Source organism: Sapajus apella, unplaced genomic scaffold, assembly GCF_009761245.1.
Source record: "Sapajus apella isolate SASKATOON/1434 unplaced genomic scaffold, GSC_monkey_1.0 scaffold3, whole genome shotgun sequence".
Lineage (NCBI taxonomy): Eukaryota > Metazoa > Chordata > Mammalia > Primates > Cebidae > Sapajus > Sapajus apella.
The window spans coordinates 31565225-31581532 of record NW_022436943.1 but is presented as its reverse complement, the minus strand read 5'-3'; the positions used below and the strand labels follow the sequence as shown (position 1 = coordinate 31581532).

The following is a 16308-nucleotide window of genomic DNA, read 5'->3' as shown; positions in this document are numbered from 1 at the left end:
GGTGCTTCCTTAATGTAAGATGATTTAATAGGTCCCATTAGAATATAACAAATAAAGTGATCTTTACCTTCATGAGTTTATGTGGCAAAATACTTCTAAGTCATTTCTTTCTTAAATTTCTATCAAATTAATTATCTGTGGAGCCCTTCCTCATAGCTTTAAAGAAGCACCTTTCCAATCCCCTACAGTGGAAAGTATAATTGACCAGTGCTCAACAACTGCTGTGCTCTGAAATCCATTGCTGTGTTGGTTCAGAGACCACAATTCCAGCAGTTACTTCCACTCATTGTGGCAGGGAGATGCAGACCTACTCCTGGAAGCTGTAGGAGTCCACATGACTTTGGCTACGGGCTCTCCATCAGCCTTGCTAGAACTGTTGCACAGCTGCCTTGAGGGATAAGACTTCTACCCAACTTTTCTTCCTTCACTCTCCTTCCTGCAATTAGACCGGCATCCCAGTCTGAAGGCTCTCCAAACCTCCTCTGGCTTTCTCCCAATTTTTCCTCATGGGCATTTCCCTTAATATATTTCCTGCATGTTTAATCCCATTTAATCATCTTTTCAGACATCACAAATAATCACATCTGCTGTTTGGACCTCAGTAGCACTAATTAGAAATATAAGGCAAGCCAAGCACAGTGGCCTGTACCTAAAATCCTAGCACTTTGGGAGACCCAGTGGAATAATGACTTGAGCCCAGGAGTCTGACGCCAGCCTGGGCAACATAGCAAGATCCCATCTCTTAAAAAAAAAAAAGCCCAGGCATGGGGATGTGTGCCTGTAGTCCTAGTTACTCAAGGGGCTGAGGTTGGAGGATCCCTTGAGCCCAGAAAGTTCAAGGTTATAGTGAGCCGTGATCACACAACTGCATTCCACGTTGGTTGACAGAGAGAGACCCCATCTTTATTTGTGTGTGTGTGTGTGTGTGTGTGTGTGTGTGTGTGTGTGTGTGTGTGTGTATTAGGCAGTTCAGGAACAGTTGGTTCAATGAGCATGAATCTTTAGTCATAAACAGTTTTCTTCTCACATCTAATCTCAAAGAGCAGCTCCCAAGTGGAGCTGCTATATCTCTTTGCCTTGATAAGAAATAATTGAAGGAACTTTTAATTTTGGTTTAACTGAAATGATGACACAAACTATCTAGTGGGTCATCTAAGGAAAATATCCTGTAATTAATTATCTTACAAGGTTTAGGAAAAGTGTTTGATAAGCCACGAGGAGAGGGCTCAGCAACCTATGGTCTACAGGTCAAATTTGACCAGCCATTTTGTTTTGTAGATAAGGTTTTATTGGACACAGGTACATGCATTCATTTATACATTGTCTATGGCTGCTGTTTCACTAAGATGGCAGAGTTGAATGTTATACCAGAGACTATTTGGCCTGCCAAGCCTAAGATGTTTACTGTCTGGCCCTTTATAGAAAAATCTGACCAACTTATGCATTAAGATATAAATTCCAAAGAAGCAGGGATTTGTCTGTCTTGTTCTTGTTCACTGCTCTATCATTAGGATTTAGAATAGAACTGGTACACAGCCTCTCAATAAATACTTGTGAAATAATTACATTAACTAATTTTCAGTCCTTCAAGTTCCCTTAATCTCTGCAGGTTTAGGCCAAAGCCACCAAGCCCCGGGGTACTATGCTGAGACTTGTGTGTTGATGGTAATAGATATCCACAATAGCTGATGAGACTTTGACCAGAAGCAGTCTACTGCAAAGATGTCTGACCTAACTAAGAATATTGAGTGATTTTTTTTTCCCATACTCTGAAAAGCATAAGAAATTTGGATACCTCCCTTACTCATGGTGCTAATTTAGTGTGCAGGGGCAGGGGGAGAGAGTTGGATGCCATCAGCCACAACAAGCAGAGGACCTCATGGTGACTTGAAAGAAACCATTTTGGTAGCAGTTGTTGGCGACTACAAAACATACTTTTCTTAGCCAGAGGGAATCTACTTATTTACAGCTACATGATAAGCCGTGGGAAACAACTCAGACTCTGGAGATAGACTACTTGGGTTGCATTCTGACTCTACTGAGCATTAGCTGTATTGGGAGAGTTATTTCTACCCACAATTCTGTGTCTGTAACATAAGTATTTTCTATTAAACTCTGTAACCAAATGAGGTGGTTATTACATTATAAATATAATATAGGGTTATATTATGTTATAAATATATATATGTATATATATATATAAATGAGGGGATTACTATTAGAAATGAAATATATTTATATATAATATAAATAAAAATATAGTTATATAATATTAGTTATATATTACAACTAAGATGAACAGTAATCCTCTAAGATTGTCAAATTTCTACATTCATTTTTTCTACTAAAACTTTTATAGGAGTTTTGTTTTACACAATTTAATAGTCCATTTAAATTTGGAGCAGTCTTCCACCTTTTTTTCCTTGAAAAGTCCTTTGACATTCTTAAGAAACTAGGTTAATTATTTTGTAAATCATCTCACATTCTGCATTTGCCTGAATATTTCTTTATTATGACCTTTAGTTGACTGTTCAGTCCCCTATAGTTTCTTAAACTGGAAGTTGCATCTAAAGACTTTAGGTTGAGTGGAATGTTGTGGCAGGGGTGCTCTGTGGAATTACTGGTCACTTGCTATCGCATCTCTTCAGGAGACACACATGCCGGATTGCCACTCCCTTAGTTATACTGTTCTTTAATTTGGTTAGAGTCATAACCTCCATATCACTGCATCTCAACAGTTCATTTTTCCCTAGGAGATTAACAGATAACCTGTAAGGTAACACTTTGTCACATTGCCCATTACTAACCAAGTAAATTACTTCATTCATTTTGCAAAATGGGGATTTTCTAACTCTCTCATTCCTTCTACACATATCAACCTTAATTCCTCTGTAAGAATTAATTGCTAAGGCATCATACTTCATGTTAGACATTTTTCTTTGAAAAAAAAAAAAAAGCAAAATGAAACACCACCCTACAAACAAGGACTATATTAAAGTAATGAGCTGTTGAAAGAGATTTTTGGCCAGGCATGGTGGCTCACACCTGTAATCCTAGCAGATTGGGAGGCTGAGATGGGCAGATTGTTTGAACTCGGGAATTCTAGACCAGCCTAGGCAACATAGCAGAACCCTGTCTTTACAAAAAAAAAAAAAAAAAGTACAAAAAATTAGCTGGCACACCTCACTGGAGCCCAAGAGGTCAAGGCTGCAGTGACTGTGATCATGCCACTGTACTCCAGCCTGGGCAACAGAGTGAGATCCTGTCTCTTAAAAAGAGAGAGAGAGAGGACAGAGAGAGAGAGAGATTGTCTTTCTACCTCAATCTCTATCTTTTAGCATTAATATTAATGTAAAGGATCAGGGGCACTCTTGAATATACTAAAGAGAGCTGGGTGAAATTTTCCAGCTCACTTTCTCTGGGAAACTAATAATTTTTATTTTTAAAGGTTTGCTTTTATTTATTTATTTATTTTAGAAAAAGAAAGAACTAAGATTTTGTATCTCATACATCCTCAATTTCAGGTTTTATGTCTCTCTTACTGTTACGTATATTTTGGAAAATTTAATATTTGAAATTGCTCTTTGAGGGGCATATTCCACAAAGGTTTACTCCATTTTCCTTCTTCTTTCTTTAAACACTTTCTTTTTTTCCCCAAAGATGTGCTTTTGGAATGTGTTTAGGCTAAGAAGGAAATGTATTTTGTCATTTTAATGGAACACTTCTATTATTGCTAAGCACCAAGTTCCATAGATGCATGGCAAGAAAGTGGTCAATTTATCATAGTTTGCTATGCAATTCTCCTGGTTGCCCACTTTTGAACTTCAGACCCAGTTTAATACATCAGTGGAGAGAGTTGAAATAAAGCAGCCATAGGGTCAAGGTGATGGGGAAGGAAGCGGAGGGATTGGCATTTGTGCTCGAAACTGCCCTGATCTTTAGATAGGCATTTAGCCTGGACTTCTGATATTGGACTCCTTCCTTCTCCCGTATTCAGACGCTGCTCTAGATTTGGACTGTCATTATTGAAGTCTAATGTGATATTCATGTCGGCCCTGCTACCCTTTCTGTGACCATGACTCAAACCTGAAAAACAGTTCATTTTCCATTGCCCAGAATGTCATCTAACTCAGCTGTGAGCACTGCAGTGTGCTGGACCCCAGGCGAGGTCTGGAGGCTTAGAGGACTCCATATGAGCCTTCCTGCCTTTGTGTAACTGAAGTCCTAGGGGGGCAGAAAGAGAGGAAATGAGTGAACAGATATGATAGTTTTTGAAAGTGATGATTCTGTAAAGAAAATTAAATAAGGTGATGTGATGCAGGGTGAGGAAGGTGTTACCCTACAGAAGGTAGCCAGAAAGGGATTCTCTAAGATGATGAGAAGAAATCAGCCATGCATCTGGGAAGGGGCGGGCATGCCAAGCAGAGGAAACTGCAGGTACAAAACTTCCAAGATTGAAATAAATTTGGCTAGTCAAGGTGGCAGAAAGAAGACTATGTGGTTGGAGCATAAAAAGAAGTGAACAGGATTCTTCTGATCACATGGGTCTCTTTAGGCCAGGCTGGGCACTTTGGAATTCATTCTAATTGCAAGGAGAAGCCACTAGCATGTGGCAAAGGAGATGGCATGATCTGATTTATGTGTTTAAAAAGATCCCTCTTGTTGCTGTGTGACAAACAGACTTGAGGGTAGGGCAAGTAGGAGCAGGAAGACAAACTGGGAACTGTAGTGGTCCCCAGACTTCGATATAGGCAGCTTCATTTTCAATTTTGAATAGTTCCATTTTGTTCTCAATGGACCTGGAGGAGAATACTCACTGTCCTTTGGAAATTAAAAATTTTGGTGTCTGAGAATGTCAGGAAGTATGATCAAAGAGTATGGTGAATAAGAAAGAAAATAGATTTTATTTAACTGCATGTGATATGCTTGCTTTAGTGAGGCAATGTACCTCATAAGCAAATATTGAGTATCCATAAACAAATATTGAGTGTTGTCTCTGTGCCAGCCACTGTTCCGAATGTCACCAAAACATTTAAGTGTTTCCTTCCCTCTTTCATTATTTTATAAATTGTCAGTCAATAAACAAATAAAAATCTTACTTGGAAAATAATATGTTTAATTGTTGAAAGTTGCATCTTTCCATCTCACCATTCTCTGTCCCGTCCCCTGCTCGCCTTTCTGTTTCACTCTTTGCAGGGCCAGGACTATAGGGTAAGCCAGTGAAGCCATGTCAGACCAAGTCAGACATGTGCAGAATCAGATCCTGTCTTTATTTTAGAATGATATCCTGTTCAATGTGGATTTTTTGCATGAATTGTAAATTTTTTTAAATGTTGCATTAAAATATTACTTACCTTGATTACGGAGTTTTCTGGCACCACTTTAAATTTTGCACCTGAGGCATTTGCCTCTCTCACCTCAGCCTAATTCCTGCCTTGCTCCCTTCAAATACATCTCCTGCCCTTGCAAGCTCCTGTAGCCCTAGTCTAGCCCGGGGCCTATCAGTGTATTTTGTTTTTTATTTTATTTTCTATTTATTATTATTTTGGAGATATGGTCTCACTCTGATGCCCAGGCTGTAGGGCAGTGGGTGTAATTATGGCTTACTGCAATCTCTGCCTGCCGGGCTCAAGTGATCCTCTTGCCTTAGCCCCCCTGAGTAGCTAGGACTACAGGCATGCACCATCATGTCCAGCTAACTTTTGTAGGTTTTTGTAGAAATGGGTTTTTGCCATCTTGCCCAGGCTGGTCTTGAACTCCTGAGCTCAAACAAGCTACCCGCTACAGCCTCTCAAAGTGTTGGGATTACAGGCATGAGTCACCACACCTGACTCTGTTGGTATATTTTGAATAGACTTTCTGTGCACATCTGATATAATCCTAGACTTAGAGACGCTACAAAAAAGGAGGAAGACTCTAATGGCATCATTTTTTAGAGGAACTTTACATTGATATTGACCTGGCAGAAGTTTTTCTAATTTTTTTAAGTAAGTAGTTTTAAGAAAGATGTGGCAGTTTAAAAATTTTTCAAATAATATGAGGAGCTTTTTAAATTAACTTATTTTCTTTCTTGCCTTTTATACCTCCCTTAAGGAAGAGAGAGAGGGAGGGACAAGACAGAGTCAGGAACAGGGCACTGACACAAGTTGAAGGCATCTGTGAGGACTGGAGTATGCATTGTTTGCCTTGAGAATGACAGATTTGGGTGCACAGCTCACAGACTCATGTCATAATAAGGCCCAGCTAGACACATAGATCACTGTGATTCAAGATGAATTGAGAATTCAGGTTCTAGAGGATCACCAGAGTAGAAATAGTAGATTTGCAAGGATGAGAACAATCTGTCTCTCATACAATCTGGGTTCTGGATCATTTCATTTTCTCAGAATGATTTGATTCTCCCTCTCCTTAATTTTTTTTTTTTAATAGTGCAGCAGAATCAGCATAAAACTACCTGGGTTTTTGAAAGTCCACTCTTCCCTTGGCTCCTGTGTGAACTTGGGCTTCCCTCTGAAGCTCAGTTTTCTCATTTGTAAAGTGATGATAACAATTTCTACCTCAAGAGGTGGTCATAGTATCCAGAAGGGGTAGCATGACCTAATGTGGATAGGCGTTCTGTTATTGCATGATAATAAGTCTTTCTAAACTATGTCAAGACATTTTTGCACATTTCTAATCGGTTTTTGTTTGTTTGTTTGTTTGTTTGTTTTGATCAGGGGATGGATCAACGCAGGTGTTTTAAATGCCTATTAGTTATTCTTAATTATCCACAATATCTAAGACTTTGTACTAATACTAACCTTGCACTTACAGATATTGGAGATAAAGTATATGAAGCAACTATCCCAGGAGAATATTCTAGGATTTTAGGGCACAAACATTGAAATCTCAATGTGTTTGTTCAATTGCAATCTCAGTCTCAAACCAAAATAACATCTGAAAGGCATGGAAAACATTAGTTGGTAAAATGTAAACCATTTGTTTAATTATTTTTGAATAAATATTATTTAAAGACAAACTGAAAAAAGTTCTTTGATTTGCGATTGAAGTTTGAAATATTTTCATCTTTTATCTTAAGGTACTAAATCAAACTTCTCGACTTGAGATACAGTTGCTGGAGAATTCATTATCAACCTACAAGCTAGAAAAGCAACTTCTTCAACAGACAAATGAAATCTTGAAGATACATGAGAAAAACAGGTAAGGATTGCTTTATTCCAAAAATGTTTTTGTGTATACTTATTTATATCCTTCACCTCTCTGCCAACTCTTAAACAAATAAGGTCGAGGTGGTTTACAAAAATGAAATACAGAGCTGAATTAATTTTAATATAAAAAGAAAGGAGAGCTTAAGGTAAATACAGCTAGCATGTCAATAATAAATTAGTACTGTTGCTGATACTCTTGAAATATTTGCTTTTTATAACTTTCAGCATCAATTTTTCTAATAGTTGTTTAAATCTCACCATATCTACAAAAATTTGATTCTATGGCTAAATTCATTTACACAAAATATTAACATTTTTCAGCAGACTCAAAACCTATAACAACAGAGAAGAGAATAGTGCCACTTGAATTCCCACACCACCCGCTAGTTATTAGGCTTTTACAGGGTTGCTGAATTCAGAAAGATAGTACTAGAAAGAAGCAAAATGTATATTTTTTCTAGAAAATAATTCACCCCTAGAGCGGATCAAGTGTTTGTTTCTAATTTTCCTTTAAAGCCATTTACTTTGGACATAGTCAATTTCTTTATAGCTTTATAGATGTCACCACACTGGTTTGTTTTATAAATAATGAATTATTTCAGTTGATTGAATTGGAACTTAGACATCTTGAGAGCTGGGATAGTGAAAGACTATATTATTCTGAAGTCATTAACACTGATGATGAAAAATTCAAAACACTGACTTCCACAGGACAAGTTTCTTGTATTAAATTAAATTTCTCCTGGGTATTTGGATAGCTTAAAGAAGTTTTAGTTCCTCTGCATAATTTTGAGGTAAAGACCATTGTACTGATAGAAAGTGGTTAAATGTCATTGAGTTGGTGGAACTTCATATTTCAAACCAGTAAGACACCTAAGAGGAATGCTAGTTCTATTCTTTAAAAGTGAGGAAACAGAGACTCAGTGGAAGGGAGTGACCTGTCCAAGGTCACACAGCTTGCTAGTCCTCATCTTTCCACTATAACACATGGCCTCTTCATACTATCTGCAAACTAAAAGAATTTACCAACTTCATGCTCAAAGTAGAGCATAATGCTAACAATTACAATTAAATTTCTGCATGAAAAACACAAACCTGGCTGCTGGTTTAGACTCTGAAAGAGGTCACTCATGATGCACGACTTATATTTGTAAGAGTTGCATTTACTTATCCTTGCACTGTGGCATGGGGTTAACTGTATAACTATACATAAACTTGATAGGACTTGACCCTGATTGCATGAATAAATGTTCTAGAATTGAAACCTGTTGAAATATACCATTTATTCCACTGCAATTTCATAGTAACCAGACCTATACATGTATGTAACAGGTATGTTTTACTTCAACCATCCCTTAACCTAGGGTCATCCCTTCATGGTTTAATTTTGTCACCAAAATTGAACGACATTTACAGTCACATTTCAAAATGCTATTTGTGAGGTTTTTGTCCAGGAATCATGGATAAATAAAACAATGACAATTTTCTCTTATTTTTCTGAGTTGTTATTTAGTTTTATGATTATACAAAGAGCACATTTATTATAGGAGAAGGACAAAAAACACAAGAAAATTAAAAACCATAGCTTTATGCAGAAAGAGCTACAGGTTTTGCTGCATATTATATATAAATGTCATTTTCACAAAAAGTTCTATCATACCTTACACACAGTCTGGAAGTCTGATTTCTTTGGAGATAGATAGCATTTCACATTAATAAAATATTCTCTAATATTCTTAATGACTGCATATTTCATTTTACAGGTATAAGCTAAGGTAGTTTGAAGCCATCTCTCAGTAGTTATGTTACCACCTAACTTATCTCTAAAAGATTTGCCAGCATAAATTCGCATTCTTTAGTTCTTCCTCTTCTGATCTGTGCATTATCTCTGTCTGTATTTGACCCTGGAGCTGTCAGGATACCATAACATAAACTGGGAGGCCTGAAAAATCTCCCTAACTACAAAAACAAATGCCATCCTTAGGCATTACTTGTACTCAGGTACTCTGTCACTTTCTCTTTTTTTCTTTCCTTCCCATATTTATATATTTATTTCTCTCTTTCTCTCTCTCTTTCTTTTTCTTTTTCTTTCTTTCTTTCCTTTCTTTCTTTCTTTCTATCTTCTTTCTTTCTTTTCTCTCTCTCTTTCTTGTCTTTCTTGTCTTTCTTTCTTTCTGGCCTTTCTTGTCTTTCTGTCTTTCTTTTCTTTCTTTCTTAAAAAGGTAACCTTTCTACCTTTGTTCTGGATCATTTCAGATTTTATCTTCCCATCATGATTTTTATTCAGTATCTGGTATCATTTCCTACTATAGAATTCTCACTATGGACACAGGGAGGGGAGCACTACACACTGGGGTCAGTTGGGGGGAAATAGGGGAGGGACGGTGGGGGGTGGGGAGCTGGGGAGAGATAGCAAGGGGAGAAATGCCAGATGTAGGTGATGGGGAGGAAGGCAGCAAATCACACTGCCACGTGTGTACCTATGCAACAATTTTGCATGTTCTTCACATGTACCCCAAAACCTAAAATGCAATAAAATAAATAAATGGGAAAAAAAGAGAAATGTTATATTTTAAAGGTAAACTGCTTAAAAGTTGTTCTGTCTATTCCATCAGTATAAGTAAGTTAGGGTGCAAGCTCTCAAAAGAGCTTCATTCTGTATCAAATAGAAGGGGCTTCTCCATGCCTTGTAGTATCTCAAAGGAATCTGGCTTCTGATACCAAACATATTCGTGCCTTCTGCTGATGAATTTTCCCCCTTCATTAAATTCTAATTTCAACAGAAAACTCAGGTTTTCTTACATGTGTAAACCACATCATTTATTGTTAATGTTAATTTTTTCATCATTATAGCAATTTCCTTTTCTAGTAATATAGGTATTTACTACAATTTCAGAGATTTAGATTTTAATTGGAAATTCACTACTGTGTTCACATGGACAAAAACTTACATGTATCTTATACTCCCATGCCACATCTCTTTCTTTTTTGATCATGGAGCCCTCAAATACGGAATTATCTCACATGAGGTTCTGGAATATTTTTCTATCAATTGCTGTCTGTCTGCTTGTCTAAGGGCCTAATGTGTGTAATGGAGCATTGGCAGAACATCTATTTTTTTTTTTTAAGAACATCTATTCTTAAACTAGACATAGTCTTCCATACACCACTTTAAAAAAAGAAGGGTTTTTCTTTCTTTAAACAAAAAATACCCATTTGTGATACATAGCATACTTTCCCTATTCTGTTTATTGTTATTGTTTATTTTCATATGTGCAATGGAATCAGAGGAGCACTGCCATACAATTTCTATCGCCATAAAGAAATGTGCTCCTGCTATTTAAGTAGAGAGAGGGTCAAAGTCAGGCAAGAAGCTGTTTGTGTTTTAAAAAATAGTTTATTGATTATCACTAGTTATTTCTTATATGAATCTTAATCCTCCATTTGCAACAAGAAGCTATTTCTACATTAAGGCATCTCTGAAATGCAGCAACAACATGCCTTTAGTTGGTCAGGTCTGGTTTGGATCAGCTAATAACTTTGCAGGGGGGATTATCTAAATTAAGCTTTGCTTCCTCCCCAAGGAATGTCAGGGGTTGTGTCTGGGTGTGGGACTTACCAGCTTTGACTATGATGGGGCTTCAGCCGCCAAGTCAGTGAGCTGGCCCTTAGGAAGGTCCACCACTGCTTTGGCAAAATGAGGAGGAATATTTTATGGTTAGGATTATACTACACAAACATGCTGAGAGGTCCTGCTGATTTACATCCTGACAAATTAAATGCATCACTTGTAGGATTGGAAACGGATTTCTGGCCTCATTAGATTCACTTCTCTATCCCCTACATGGCCAGAAGAACAAAGCAGAAACAAGATTAGCAACATTTGCTCTGCTGTTTGTTTTCCTAGCAGTCCAGAGGGAGTCACTCTAGAAAGCTTCCAGTTTGCTCGCTTTAGGCAATATGTTTTTCTTTTGTTGGATGCTACCCGAATCTTAAAACCTGGTTTTGTTTCTTACCTCAAAGAGACAACACTTAGGAGCAAGAAATCTGTAACTCACCTATATAATTGGAATTACATAACCAAGAACCTAAGTAAATGGGAAACATTAATACTTTACCTGCTCACAAAAGGAGTGATATGTGCACAGAGTAAGACACAAAACTGTAAACTTTTACTAGTTTCCTCCAGTATATTTCCTACGGCTTTCTAAAACAATGGAGGAGAGGTGTACAGGTAATGATGTCCTAAAGCAATTTTCTTCAGTTGAACCACATGTGAGACTAGGTCTGCTGGTGAGAAGCTTTGGGCAACTGGCCAGTTTTCCCAGCACCTGCCCATCTCTGACTTAACCCCAACTTTTCCCAAGGTGGAAGCGTAGCCAGACAAAAGAATATTCCAGGAGCCCTTCTGCATCACCAGGGTATACAGGAAGGGAAATCAACACTCCATGTATACAAAGATGGAGCACATGGGTTTTCTTGATTGTGTTGAGTGTGCAGAGTGAAGATTAAGGAAGTCCTTAGTAAGATCATTCAGAGTGAACTGAAATGAGACATGTGATGGCCATTCCTACATAGTCTGAGCAATACGAGCTGCCACCTAGCTATCTACTACAATGTAAACATCTGTGCCAGGTACTTTAACTTACAATTTCTAATCCTCCAACCATTTCTGCAAAGTATGTATTATTATTTCTATTTTACACATTAAAAAAGCCCTGAGGCTCACAGAAATCAAGTAAGTTGCTCATGTCCAAACAGCTAATGGTGTAGCAAAATTAGCGTTCAAGTTCATGATGATTCTCTGCCTTAATTGTTATAAAAATATTTTTGCAACATGATGAGGCCTCAAGTATAATTGATGTAGTTGTCAAGTTATGGTCTGAAAACAAACAGATATTCATTTGAAGAAAGGGGTAGACCATTTGTTTTTGGCCTGTCACTATATAGGTCGCTATTTAGTCCTTCTAATATTAGAGCAGAAGATACAAACTATTTATTTACCTTGGGAATTCACTGAACATATTTGACATGCTCATCTGTCTTCTAGCTGGAGTTATGGGAAGTTATTAAGTTAATTAATTTTAAGTGATTGAAGTATGTGCAACTTCAAGATATCAAATTATGCCTTACTAATTCCTGTAATAAAATACAGTATTGATGTTTAATACTTAATATGCCTAAAGAAATGAAAAGTTAAATCATGGTCTTTTAAATTAAAGCTATCTTTCATTTGATAACTTATTTACAGAATGCTAAAGTAACTTGCTAACTTTGAATGTTAAACTAGGCTGAATTATATTAGTTGTTTATAACAAGGATTAAAAAGGTTACGTTTTGAATTTATGTTCTAGTCTTTTACTTGTAAATGGAATACCTACAGACTAGAACATTACCGTTTTTCCCTTTTAATTTTTTTAAATTATTTAATAACATATAGCATTTTTCTTCTCTTATAATAACCATAGTATCTTGGCATGAAATATAATTCTGATGAAATTGGAAATCTAAGGGTCATTTTAATTCTTCCCTTTCCCTAATCCCCCACAACTCACCACTCACTGTTGATGCTATCAATTCCATCTTTAAGTATTTTTCTAATCCATCCCATCCTTTCCATTCCCACCGACTATGTCTTAGGTCAAACTGCCATGAATTCTTGTCTAGGCCACACAGTGACCTCTGTGTTTTAAGCTATATGCCACTCCAATCCTTATCCAGAAGCTGTGCTTGCTAAAATGCAAGTCAGAATATTTTTCTCTATTAATTTCCTCTCAATCACATGATGATTCTCTATAAGTGATTGAAGAAAGTTCAAGTTCTTTAGCACAGGATACAGTCCATGATAATTATAATGTTACTTTTGCATACTTACTTCCAAGAGTCTTATTTTTTATTTTTTAGAGGATACACCTAATAGCTAAGAGCATGAGCTCTGAGGCCAGGCTGCCTGGCTTCACTTTTCCTTGATTCCTGGGATAATCAACTGAGTCACATATTATTTGTGTGACTTTCTGCAACCTCTTTAGACTCTATGTGCTTTGGCTTCCTCATTTGTAACATAAGAATGACAATAATTGTACGAAGTTAAAGGGAAGATTGAGTTGATGTGAACAAATCACTGAGAACAGTTCCTGACATGAAGAGCAGTGTTTAATTGTGTTAGTTGTTAGTATGACACTGAACACATGTTATTTCAGACATGTGTGATGTCTGCCTGACATTCCTTATTTAACTCACAAATTTCTATTAATCCTTGGAAACTCATTGCATGTGCCAGCTTTTCTAACAATCCATCTCTGGCTCTACCAGATAGATTTACTCATTACAACCTATGTAATAGCACTCTACCTGTTTTCTCCACACAATTTCACTTATCTGATCAAATTATAATATATATGTGTTTGTGTGTGTGCATATTTATCCATATCCATACTATTAGGCTGTCGCCTTCTAGAACACACAGACTGTGTTTTATTTTCATTGTCTTCCTGCTCCTGGGCAAAATTTTCTACACATAAGCATATTTAGGATTAAACGTTTTTTAATGATAAATGAATAAGGAACTGGGAAATGTCCCAGTAACTCTAACCCAACAAATGCCATTTATCCACATGACACACAGAGACTCACCTATTATAAAGATGCATGCACATGTATGTTTATTGTGCACTGTTCACAATGGGAAAGACTTGGAACCAACTGAAATGCCCATCAGTGATAGAGTAGGTAAAGAAAATGTGGCACATATACACCATGGAATACAATGCAGCCACAAAAAAGGATGAGTTCATGTCCTTTGCAAGGACGTGGTTGAAGCTGGAAACCATCATTCTCAACAAACTAACACAAGAGCAGAAAAACAACTTCCCCATGTTCTCACTCATAAGTGGGAGTTGAACAATGAGAACACATGTACACAGGGAGGGGAACATCATACACTGGAGCCTGTCGGGGGTGGAGGGCTAGGGGAGGGATAGCACTAGGAGAAATACCTAAGGTAGATGACAGGGTGATGGATGCAGCAAACCACCATGGTACGTGTATACCTATGGAACAAACCTGCACATTCTGCACGTGTACCCAGAACTTAAAGTATAATAATAATAATACTTTTAGTGGAAAAGACAAATTATATTGCTTACATTAAATATTGTAAATCCATTCATTTTTAACATAAATAAAATAGAGATTGTGTTCAAACCACTGTTCTGCATTGCCAAAATCCCATTGCATGGCACTCAGTGTTACTATTGTATACTCTGAGGTTCACTAATTCAGCCCACCTTTAAAATTTCTAGATAGCATTTGTGCAGGCCATTCTACACCTATGACTGTTTCTTCCATTTTTATGATAAATAAAAGGAAGACAAACTTGATGTATATACATGTATATTAAATTATATACATGCATATACAGTTGCAAGTCAGAGTTCCCCTAATTCCACACTCCTACACCATACCACCTGCTTGCAGAGAATCATCATTAAGAGATTAAGTTCAGTGCTTACTCTTCCAGATGTTTTTTTATAAATATACTAACGTGTGTATATAGCGTGTGCATATTTATGTTTGTGTTTACAGACACACTCCTACATAATTGCTACATGCACAAGTGCTTGTTTATCTGACGTGTGCATATATGTATAGATTACTTTAATGTTGGGCTTTTTTCTACTATTTATAATAATTTATCATGCACATATTACACATATAACCATATACAGATATACCTCATTTAGTTTCAAGAATGAATATCAGTCTATTTTTATAGATGCACTATTATTATAATCTAATATAATTATGTTAATAAATATATAATTTATCAAAACTATAATTGTTGATGTGATGATTTAAATTTTTTATAGTTATTCACAAGTTATCTTCCAATTTTATATTCTCCCTAAGAGTGCCTGGGCTTTCAAATTTCCCAAAACTTTGTAAGCCCTCTAATTAATCTCGGCTCCTTGAGAAGTTAGGCTGTGCATGTTTTTATGTGTATTGACCATTTGCATTTCTTCTGTGACTAGATTTCTTTTTCTGTGACTACCTACTAGCCTATTTGTGTATGTTTAGCATTTTTTCTATTATATTGTTTATCCCTTTTAAAATTAACTCATATGAGCTCTTTAATGGATATTAAAACTTTGTAATATATGTTACAAATATTTTCTCTAGTTTGTTATTTATTGTTCAACTTATTTTTTAATAGAAGCATTACATTTCTTTGTTATGAAATGTATCGATCTTTTGTCTTATTAATTGCTGGTTTCTACAACACATTTAGTTCATTGTTCCTTATCCCAAATTTTACATTTATTTGCTAATATTTACTTATAGTATCTATGTTTCTGCTCCAAATATGAATGACCAAACAAATATGATTTCAAATTTTGAGAGAAAATTTACTGTGTTCCAATTAGACATGTAAATTATAAATTTAACCTGAACTAAATATATGTGTATTTAAATGGGGAGAAAAATCACTCTTTACAAACCCGTATTTGCAACACATGTTGACACCATACATATTGAAAACAGTGGGAGATATTGAAACATCTGTAAGTAGGTTCAGGTAGATAAAAATCAGGTTTCTATATTTTCAACATCTTTCCTTGTTTGAAGGGCTATATTTACACTCATAGAGCTTAGGCAACTGTCACCACTCTGAGTTCATTGGCTGCTATGTTAAGAACTCTATTGTGGGAAACAATTTGAAAGGGATATCTTTTTTCTGTGAAAGTTTCAAGATGTGTTCAATGATTTGAAATATTTCCAATAAGATGTTGGAGAAGGTTGTAAAACCAGGGTTGGGGGAATGTCTACCAAAAACTTCAAATAGGACTTGGTGTGCACTCATTTAGAACCTTTTGCTAAAGTTCAAGGCATAGATTATTTTGTTTATTTTATTTATTAATGTGCACCTCTGCCTCAAATAGAAGCTAAGTGCCAGAATTCTATGCATGTCTCTTCTCAAACTGTTTCCAGAAAGATGGGAAACAGGAAGTCCTGAGACTCCTGTGAGAAACTCTCTCTTTGGATTTCTAGCTCAATTTGTATAGATTTAGATGCACGGTTTCATAAATAGCTGTTTCATGGA

General features: G+C 36.4%; 1 protein-coding gene across 5 annotated transcripts in view; it reads left to right on the top strand.

The window, feature by feature from the left end:
* The window catches only part of ANGPT1 (angiopoietin 1), a 245078-nt gene that overhangs the window by 152924 nt on the left and 75846 nt on the right, over positions 1 to 16308 (top strand). For all 5 annotated transcript variants that reach the window (XM_032251643.1, XM_032251667.1, XM_032251659.1 and 2 more), the window contains exon 3: positions 7079 to 7200. In XM_032251643.1, coding sequence (XP_032107534.1) covers positions 7079 to 7200 — 122 coding nt within the window. The remainder of the gene's footprint in view (positions 1 to 7078; positions 7201 to 16308) is intronic.